The sequence below is a fragment of the Mustela nigripes genome, chromosome 9 (genome assembly GCF_022355385.1).
Source record: "Mustela nigripes isolate SB6536 chromosome 9, MUSNIG.SB6536, whole genome shotgun sequence".
NCBI classification, from domain to species: Eukaryota; Metazoa; Chordata; class Mammalia; order Carnivora; family Mustelidae; genus Mustela; species Mustela nigripes.
The window spans coordinates 12,077,949-12,088,516 of NC_081565.1; the positions used below are offsets into that span (position 1 = coordinate 12,077,949).

At 40.5% G+C, this 10,568-nt stretch overlaps 1 protein-coding gene across 1 annotated transcript; it reads right to left on the minus strand.

Moving 5' to 3' along the window:
* Positions 1–3,250: 3,250 nt before the first annotated feature.
* Positions 3,251–4,189, minus strand: LOC132025027 (olfactory receptor 1J1-like). The gene has a single exon (XM_059412212.1). The coding sequence runs from the start codon at positions 4,187–4,189 to the stop codon at positions 3,251–3,253; it is 939 nt and encodes a 312-aa protein (XP_059268195.1).
* Positions 4,190–10,568: the final 6,379 nt, after the last annotated feature.

Genomic DNA, 10,568 nt, shown 5'->3' on the forward strand with positions numbered 1-10,568 from the left:
ATCTAAAGAAACCACAGAGCTACAATTGGAAGGGAAGGGAACAGATAAGATAGGGAAGAAGGGAACAGATAAGATAGGATAAGATGAGGTGCTTTGGCTTAATCAGCACAATGCATGAAAGAGGTGGATGGGAAATGCTCAGTATTGAAGAGGGGAAGCTTCTGCCTGGAACTTGGGAGAGAGCCTTGGGAGAGGGCGTAACTTTCCTGTCTTCTTACCACATGGTGTCTCCTGAACAGTCAGGAAGTACAGAGTCAGGTGTCTCAGCCCCCATGAGCCTATAATTTACTAAGTGTTTATGATGTGCCTAGTACTTGTTGAGCAGCTTACAGACAGTACCTTACAGCAATGAACATCATTCCCGTTTGACAGCATCAGAGAGGCCACACCCAAGACCACAAAACTATTAAGTGGGAAAAAGACAAAGATTTGGGTGTGAATTTTTGTGATACCAGAAATGAGCATTTAGTTTCTGAACTGTGTTACCAAAATTGAAGAAGAGTGTCAAAAATATTGCACTTGCAGGGGCCCACCTACTCTATGGAAATCCTACTGTATGGAAATAACTGGCCCCTACCAGTTATTCAAAGTGGGTTTCCTGGGTTGGTTCTGGCCGCAGGCAAGTGAAGAGTCAGAATATGAGAATGTTAAACACAGACACATAAATGTTTGTATCTTGGTTTTAAGTCGCTATTCTACACATCTTCTATGTAAAGGAAGTTATGGGGTGAGTGTGTTGTACACAAAAGCACTCACACACTATCACAGACACATACTTGCCAAAGGGAGATTTATAGCCTTTTCCAGCTTATACTCAAACTAGGTAAATACAGTCAGGGTGTGAGTCAGCTCCATACACATCTATGCAAAATTCACAAACAAAATACACCCTTACATGTATGAACAACTGCACACACAGGACTATCAAGCACCCAATAGCCCACCCGTTGTAGTCACAAGCAGTCACATATATTCAAATTATAAGCAATATACAAGGTCTTACATACAAGTAACATAAATGCAAATAAAATAGGCATTCATGTGGCTAAGAGTAAATTTCCAGCATTCTCTGACTTATATATATCCTAGGTGAAGACATTCCTGTGAAAGTCAGTTATACACACATAAAGTCATACAATACACAGAGAACTGTGGAGATTTCGGGGCTCCTTCTGATCTATGCCAGTGCTATGAGTTCAGATACTCTCTGCTTTGTACTGTTAACCTGAATCCTTACTTTCTGTCCTAAAGACCCAGGATCCAAGGAAAAACAGCAAACCTTGGTGGCCCACAGACTTTTACAGGCATTCGTATCTGTTTACCAGCCTCAAAATGATGTGCAAGAAGATCTCCTTTTATACATCAGAAAGTTAAAAAAAGAAGAAAGAAAAAGAAAGAAAGAAAGAAAGAAGAAAAGAAAACAAAGGAACCCCGAGGAAACAGGCCCAACTTCCTGACTAGAGAAGCCATCATCTTGGACTAATTGTTCAACTTCCTCCTGGCCCCTTGGGAAGGAGCACATATAGGTTCCAGGGGGCTGAGATACATACAAGTGAAGTCACAGGAGAAAGTGTCCGTAATGTCAGTGATAATTTGGGGCAGAGCAGGTCTCCAGATGGGAGGCACAAGCTTCCTCAGTTGCCCATGGCCTGTGCTTCATGAGTTCAGATTCTCTGGACAGTAGTACATGGCCCAGGCAGTATTGTGGATCTCAGCAGGCTTCTGCAGGCTCCACAGCACCTACAGAGGCCTCTATTAGAGCACAAAGGCTCTTAAAACGTACAGGTCTCCCCACCGCTCTGTGAGTTTCTGTAGGGTAGGGTCTGTCCAGGGTAAGGTCTGTCCCTCGTTCAAGAGTAGGGGGATTGAGTCTATGTATTCAGGGGGGAAAAAAAAGATTCTGGGCTCTTTTTCTTACTAATAGGGCATACCTGAGCAAATTACCAAAAATCTCTGTGACTCAGGTTCTTCAAAGTGGAAATAATAATAGTACTTTTTGTGTGAGTTTGAGGGATAGTTAAAAGAGCACATTGTGGAAGCTTAATAAATGTTAGGGTTTATTGTCACTGTCCTTGTATCACTAGAGATCAGCCACAGCACACAATAGGTAATTGGTAACTGCTGAATGACTTCATTTACTCATTCACTCAATCGCTTAACAAATAAATCATTAAGGCTCTTAAAAAAGGAAGACTCTGATATATGCTCTAGAGACAGAGTGGTGACATCAGCAACCAAAAAAAGAAAGAAAGAAAGAAAGAAAACTGCTATAAAAAAAAAGGAGCGTGAGGAGTGGGGTCAGGAATGCCAGAATGTGGGGCACCTGGGTGACTCAGTCAGTTTAAGTGTCTGCCTTCAGATCCTGATTTCAGGGTCTTAGGATTGAGCCCTGCCTAGGGCCCCCTGCTCAGCAGGGAGTCTGATTGTTCCTCTCCCTCTCACTCTGCCCCTCCACACTACTCACACGCTCTTTCTCTCTCCTCTCTCTCAAAAAATTAAATAAATCCTCTTTTAAAAAAGTTAATCATCCCCATGACTACCTGGGGATAAACTTGGGGGTCTTTTCCTTTTTTAAGTTGCATGCACAGAGCTTAGAAAATTACCTAGCTTATAGTAGTCATGGTAAATAATTTTGTGAGCATGAGTTATGAATTCATGTATTTATCTTTTTCCTTCTTAGAAGTGGAAGCTTTCGGTTTAGGAACAAGACAACACTCATTTTCCCAAATTAAAACTAATCAGGCAGATAGTGGCTATTCTCTCCACAAAAATCCAACTTACAGTGGAAAATTAAAATCTTCCTAGAATGGAGAAATGAGGTAACTTGATGGTCTCCACTGGGCTCCCCTATTAATTTCTTGTCATAGGCAAAATCAAATGTAAGTTTATTTAAGTTTTAGCAAACCATCAAAAACACTTTATTCTAGCTACTGCATTAAGAAGGTAGGCATTCTGGACTTTCCAAAACTAAACATTAGAAACTTTATGGAGTATTTGTAGTTTTGGAAAATAATAGACAAGAAACAGGAAATAAGGAGCTGATTTATATCTCATTTACTTCAGTAGATAGAAACTGTGGGTTATAATTAAAAGCTAAACATGACGAAACTGAAATGGGTTGGGTCCTATAACATAACTGCTAATTTAAAGGGCAGTTGGGAGAATACAGGAGACATGGATAGTCAACACACAATTTTTCAAGATCTCTGACAAGGTCAGTGCGTGAAATAACACAATTAGGTGATTCTCACTAGGTGAAAAGGATTTTGTTTCTGAAAAGAATCCCCAGAGCCAATTTCATGTCTTTGTTCCTTAGGCTGTAGATGAAGGGATTCAACATGGGAGTGACCACTGTATACATCAGTGAGGCAATCATGTCTTTGTCATTAGAGCTACCTGATGAGGTGGAAAAGTATAGTGCCATAATTGTTCCATAGAATAGAGATACCACAGAGAGGTGGGAGCCACAGGTGGACAAGGCTTTGCAGATACCTTTGGTAGAGGGGACCTTCAGAATAGAGGCCCCAATGTGGCCATAAGAGACCAAGATACCACTCAATGGAAAAATGACAACCACAGCCCCTGCAGTAAATATGGCCAGCTCATTAAGAGAGGTGTTGGAGCAGGACAACTTGAGTAGGATGCGGAGGCTACAGAAAAAGTGGGGAATGATGTTGTCAGCACAGAAAGACACCTGAGTCAGGAGGAGGGTGTGCAAGAGGGCACTGCCACAGGAGAGAATCCAGGAGCCAGCCACCAGCAGCACACACAGGTCCTCCTTCATGATGGTGGTATAGTGTAGAGGGTGACAAATGGCCACATACCTGTCATATGCCATCACTGCAAGAAGGATATTGTCAACACAACCAAAGAGTAGATAAAAATACATCTGTGAAATACATCCAGGATAGGAAATGGACAAGTGCTGAGTCTGCATATTTCTCAGCATCTTTGGGACAGTGACAGATGAGAAACAGATGTCAGTGAATGCCAAGTTGCTGAGGAAGAAGTACATGGGGGTGTGGAGGTGAGAGTCCAGCCTGATGAGCAGGATGATGAGCAGGTTCCCCAGCACCGTGGTCAGGTACATGCCCAGGAACAGGGCAAAGAACACTTCCTGCTGCTCTGGCCGGATGGGGAGTCCCAGGAGGAGGAACTCGGACACGCTGCTCTGGTTCTCCCTACTCATGCTGCTTTTCTCTCCTGGGGGAATAAAAAGAAATGGGAAATGTCAGGCACTTAGAAATACTAAGCATAGCAATTACTGTGTGGTCACATTTCTCCAAGTGACTGTCCGCGTTCAGACAAGTATCGCCTCACACTCATCCAGTCTGGAGGGAGGGATACAAAGAGATTTGTCTGTATCCTGACATAATCACTTGGGGAAAGAATGCAACATCAGACTCTTCAATGGGTATAAGCAGATCATTCTTTTTTGCTGTTGTTTTTTTACACACATAGAGACACTGTGGTAGACACCAGGGAGAGTCATAGGTAAGACACAGTCCCTTCCTCTGGGGAGTCCACATTCCAGGGACAGCCTCACAGCCCTGATGAAGAGCCTGGTTCTGCAGCCAGACTGCTTGTGAGCTTGTGTCTTGTTCTTGCTTCTCCTGATTGCTGCTCACCGGATCCATCTGTCTGTCTTTCTCTCACACATATGCATGCTTGCTACTTACAGCACTGAGAAGATTAAAGAAATGTTACATGTACAAAATAAGTCTTCCATACATAAACTCACTTCACACCATTAGGATAATTATTATCAAAAAAAAAAAAGAAAGAAAAAGAAAAAAGAAAAGGAGAGGAAAGGGGAGGGAAAGTGGGAAGGAAGGAAGAAAACAAATGTTGATGAGGATGTGAAGACATTGGAACACTTGCTGGTGGGAATGTAAAATGGTGCAGTCACAATGAAAAACACTATGGCAGTTCCTCAAAAAATTAAAAATAGAATTACCATATAACCCAGAAGTTCCACTTCTGGGTATATATCCAGCATAATTGAAATCAGTTCTTAAACAGATATGTTAACACCCATGTTCAAAGCAGCATTATTCATAACAACCAAAAGATGGAAACAACCTGTGTCCATTGACAAATGAATGGATAAACACAATGTGGTATATACACCCAGTGGAATGGAAAGAAGGAAGTCCTGGCACATGCCTCAATGTAGATGAACCTTGAAGACATGCTGAGTACAATACGCCAGTTACCAAATTATAAATACTGTATGACTCCACACACATGAAATCCTAGAGACAAAAAGAGAGACAAATTCATAGAGACAAAAAGTAGAATGGCAGTGACCAGCAGTTCCCTTCCCAGGGAAGGGAAGTGAGAAGTTATTGTTCAATGTATACAGTTTCAGCTTGGGAAAATAATAAAAGTTCTGGAAGTAGATGGTGGTGATGGTGTGAATGTACTTAATGGCACAGAACTGTATACTTAAAAATGATTTAAATGGCAATTTTTAATGTTATATATTTCACCACAATAAAAATGTTTTAAGTTAGAAGATATATAAATAAGAATTAATAAATTATTGACTCTAGGGGTATCTGGCTGGCTCCGTTGGTGGAACATGCCTCTCTTGATCTCAGTCAAACCCTATGCTGGGTATAGACATCACTTAAAAATAAAATCTTTTGGAGCATCTGGGTGGCACACTCAGTTAAGCATCTGACTCTTGGTTTCAGCTCAAGTCATCATCTCAGGGTCCTGGGACGGAGCCCTGATTCAGGCTCTGAGCTCAGTAAGGAGTATGCTTGGGATTCCCTCTCTCCCTCTCCCTCTGTCTTTCTCCCAGCTTGTATTCTCCACCCCCCGCACCCGTCTCTCCAAAATAAATACATAAATCTTTTTCAAAGTCCTAATAAAATTTTTAAAATTTTATTCTTGCTTTTAAAAATTGTGTTATGTTAGTCACCATACAGTGCATCATTAGTTTTTGATGTAGTGTTTTATGATTCATTGTTTGCATAATAACACCCAGTGCTCCATGCAATACTTGCCCTCATTAAAACCCATCACCGGGCTAACCAATTCCCCCACCTCCTCCCCTCTAAAACCCTCCATTTGTTTCTCAGAGTCCGTAGTTTCTCATAGTTCATCTCCCCCTTTGATTCCCCACCCCCTTCATTTTTCCCTTCCTTCTCCTAACATCCTCTATGCTATTCCTTATGTTCCACAAACAAGTGAAACCATATGATAATTGACTTTCTCTGCTTGACTTATTTCACTCAACATAATCTCCTCCAGTCCCATCCATGTTGATGCAAATATTGAGTATTCATCCTTTCTGATGTCTGAGTAATATTCCATTGTATATATGGACCGCATCTTTATCCATTCATCCATTAAAGGGTATCTTGGCTCTTTCCACAGTTTGGCTACTGTGGCCTTTACTGCAATGAACATTGGGTGCATATGGCCCTTCTTTTCACTACATCTGTATCTTCAGGGTAAATACCCAGTAGTGCAATTGCTGAGTCATAGGGTAGATCAAGTTTTAATTTTTTAAGGAACCTCCACACTGTTTTTCAAAGTGGCTGTACCAGCTTGCATTCCCACCAACTGTGGAAGATGGTTCACCTTTCCCCACATCCTCTCCAACATTTGTTGTTTCTTGCTTTGTCAGTTTTTACCATTCTAACTGCTGTAAGGTGGTATCTCAATGTGGTTTAGATTTTAATTTCACTGATGGCTAATGATGATGAATATTTTTTTCATGTGTCTCTTAGCCATTTGTATATCTTCTTTTATTTATTTGACACAAAGAAAAATAGAACACAAGCAGTGGGAGTGGCAGGCAGAGGGAGAGGGAGAAGCCAGCTTCCCGCTGAGCAGGGAACCTGATGCAGGACTGGATCCCAGGACACTGGAATCATGACCTGAGCCAAAGGCAGTTGCTTAAATGACTGAGTCACCTCAGCACTCCTAAAAAAAATTCTTTAAAAAAATAAATGAGTAAAGGGCACATTCAAAAGGAAGATGACTAAATAGGGCACATGATGTGAGGAGTACTGAGTGTTATATTCAACTAATGAATCATAGAATATTATATCAAAAAGGGCTGGAGGTAGGAGATTGGGGGAGCCAGGTGGTGGGTATTATGGAGGGCATGCATTGCATGGAGCACCAGGTGTGGTGCAAAAACAATGAATTCTGTTATGCTGAAAAGGTGGGTATTATAGAAGGCATGGATTGCATGGAGCACTGGGTGTGGTACAAAAACAATGAATACTATTATGCTGAAAATAAATTTTAAAAATTTAAAAAAAAGAAATAAAAATAAAAATTAAAAAGTTTAAAAAGAAGTGTAAGATAAACAGAAGAAAAAAATAAATAAATGTTCAAAAGTCCTCAATTTAAATGTGTAAAAAGGCCATGTAATTTATTTAAAAAAACAAACAAATTAATGATGCACTATACCTTTGCTAATTGAATTTAAATAAAACAACAACAATAAATAAATAAATAAATAAATAAATAAACTAACTTACTGTTTTGGCAGCATGAATGACCAAGATCATAGGTCAGGAATTAAAGAAAACAGAGGTATATATAGGCCATCAGGGAAGATCAAGCAGCTTCCTGATAACATGTCTTTACTTCTGTGATCTTTCCCATATCCAGGGAAATAGTGAAGGCACAGACCATGATCCCTGGTAATTAGAACATCCACAGCACTTAACTCACCACATTTTTAACAAATTTGCCAATAAATAACTTCCTTCATATCTGCCATTCTTTCTCTCCCGTTCATGCCTGCACTTCATAATGGCTAAGCTCTGAGTATACATGCAATGTAAGTGACATGAGAATCTGCCCAGTGGCCCCAGAGAACAATATATTATGGATGTCATTGGCGTAAGGAGCTATACCAGAATTCATAGTCATCTGAGTAACTAGACAAGGTTCCAGTATTAACTACACCATGTTACCCAAAGTGGAAATATGGAAATCACTGAAGGTCAATGAAGAAATTTGGGGGGGGGGGGCGCTGGAGAATTTCACAGTAGCCTTCAAACCACATGGACAAATTTCCATCAACTTTGCCTAAAGAGGAGTTTCCTTGGAGGTTCCCATTGTGTCTAGAGCTGAGACAAGAGAGGAGTCAGGCTGTAGAGCCATTTCCCCAGGCCAAGTGCACACACATCACACACACAAAACAGACACGTAGAGTAACACAGAAACAAACCCAGGGTGCTGTGCTTTGGCCCTCTCTGACCTATACTCATCTCCAGTTGAAAGTATAGAACTTATATTCATTTTTTTTCTTATTTTCATTTTTAAAATGAAACATTTTGTCACACAAAACTTAAAAAAAAAACAGAAGGAACCCTTCTTCTTTTTTTTAATTAATTAATTTATTTTCAGCATAACAGTATTCATTATTTTTTCACCACACCCAGTGCTCCAATGCAATCCGTGCCCTCTCTAATACCCACCACCTGGTACCCCGACCTCCCACGCCCCCGCCACTTCAAACCCCTCAGATTGTTTTTCAGAGTCCATAGTCTCTCATGATTCACATCCCCTTCCAATTTACCCCAACTCCCTTCTCCTCTCTAACTCCCCATGTCCTCCATGCTATTTGTTATGCTCCACAAATAAGTGAAACCATATGACAATTGACTCTCTCTGCTTGACTTATTGCACTCAGCATAATCTCTTCCAGTCCCATCCATGTTGCTACAAAAGTTGGGTATTCATCCTTTCTGATGGAGGCATAATACTCCATAGTGTATATGGACCACATCTTCCTTATCCATTCATCCGTTGAAGGGCATCTTGGTTCTTTCCACAGTTTGGCAACCGTGCTAATGCTGTTGGTGGGGATGTAAAATGGTCAGCTGCCATGGAAGACAGTATGGTGTTTCCCCAAAACATTGAAAATAGAACTACCACATGATCTTGCATCCCACTTCTAGGTATATACCTTTAGAAAGGATTGAAATCAAGATCTCAAAGCAATTTCAAAAGCATTTCCATGCTCATTGCAGTACTATTCACAACAGTGAAGTTATGGAAACAACCCAAATGTCCATCAACAGAAGAGTGGGTAAAGAAAATGTGGTATAAACATACAATGGCATATTATTCCACCTTAGAGAAGAAGGAAATCCTTCCATTTGTGATAACATGGACGAACCCAGAGGACATTATGCTAAGTGAAATAAGCCAGTTCTATAAGGACAAATACTCTATGATTTCACTTTTATGAGGTATCTAAAAGAGTCAAACTCATAGAAACAGAATAAATAGTAGTTACTAAGGGGAGGAGGGGGAAAAGGTATAGCTGTTATTCAAATGATATCAAGTTTCAGTACCTGAAAGAATTAGTTCTAGAGGCCTGCTCTATGGCATGATGCCTGTAGTCCACAGTACTTTATTGCGCACCTAAAAATTCATTTAAAAAGTAGATCTCATTTTAATTTTTTTAATCCAGAAAAAACAGGGATGCAAGGAAATTTTTGGAGGTGATGGATATGTCTGTTACTTGATTGTGGTGATAGCTTCAAATATATATGCATATGTCCAAACTCATTAAATTGTGTATGTTAATTTTGTAGTTTTTCTAACAATTGCACCTCACTAGAAATGTTTAAAAAATCATGCACATCCAGTCATCCAGGCAACTCACAAACCACACACATACAATACACAGAACCTCACTACACACAATAAGAATCACTTGTAGTCTAACACAACATACAATTAACCTAAAAAGAAACAACATATACACAACCACACAAGCACACACAAACACACATACATGCATTGCCAGGAGATTTCCAGCTTTCCATGATCTATTATCAGCACTATTCAATAGGATGGTCTCCAGTGATGGAAATGCTCTATATCTATGTTGTCCACTATAGCAGCACTGGCCCCCTGTGACTACTGAGGACTTGATATAGAGCTACTACAACTGAGGAACAAAATTTTGATTTCAATTAATTTCAGTTAATTTTAATTTTATGGCCACATGTGGCTAATAGCATCATAGAGGTCAGTGTGGAAGTCAGCCTCTAAAAACACAAGCAATGTAAATACATTGTCTCTTAGTCCTCAAATGCACATATCTAGGTCTAGTGATGTTTCCCTACCTTGTTCCAAACTATGCCAATTCTTGCTGGTCCAGGCTGCTACCTGAATACTTCTCTCTTATGCCTCCCTGGGCTGAGGGTCTTTAGCACCTTTCATGCCTGTTCACAAGCACTAGAACAATGAGCAAGAAGATTCACATTTACCAATAAGACAAAGACCCAGGGGAACACAACCCCAAGCTTCTGGTTAGAGAAGAAGCCAACAGATATAATTGCCCAATTTCTTGCCTCCCTCTTGAGATGGATCCTGTACAGGGACCAAAAGGGGGTGAACCACAAGAGTCCCAGGAGAAAAGTGTCCCTAATGTCAGTGACATATTAGCCTCCCCTCTGCCTGGTCATGAGAAGGTGGAGAGGCCATGAACACCCTTGACTTGAAGAATACAGCAATGGACTCTGTCTCTCCATACATAATAGAAAGGCCCAGACAGAGTAGTACTGCCCTTATAGACT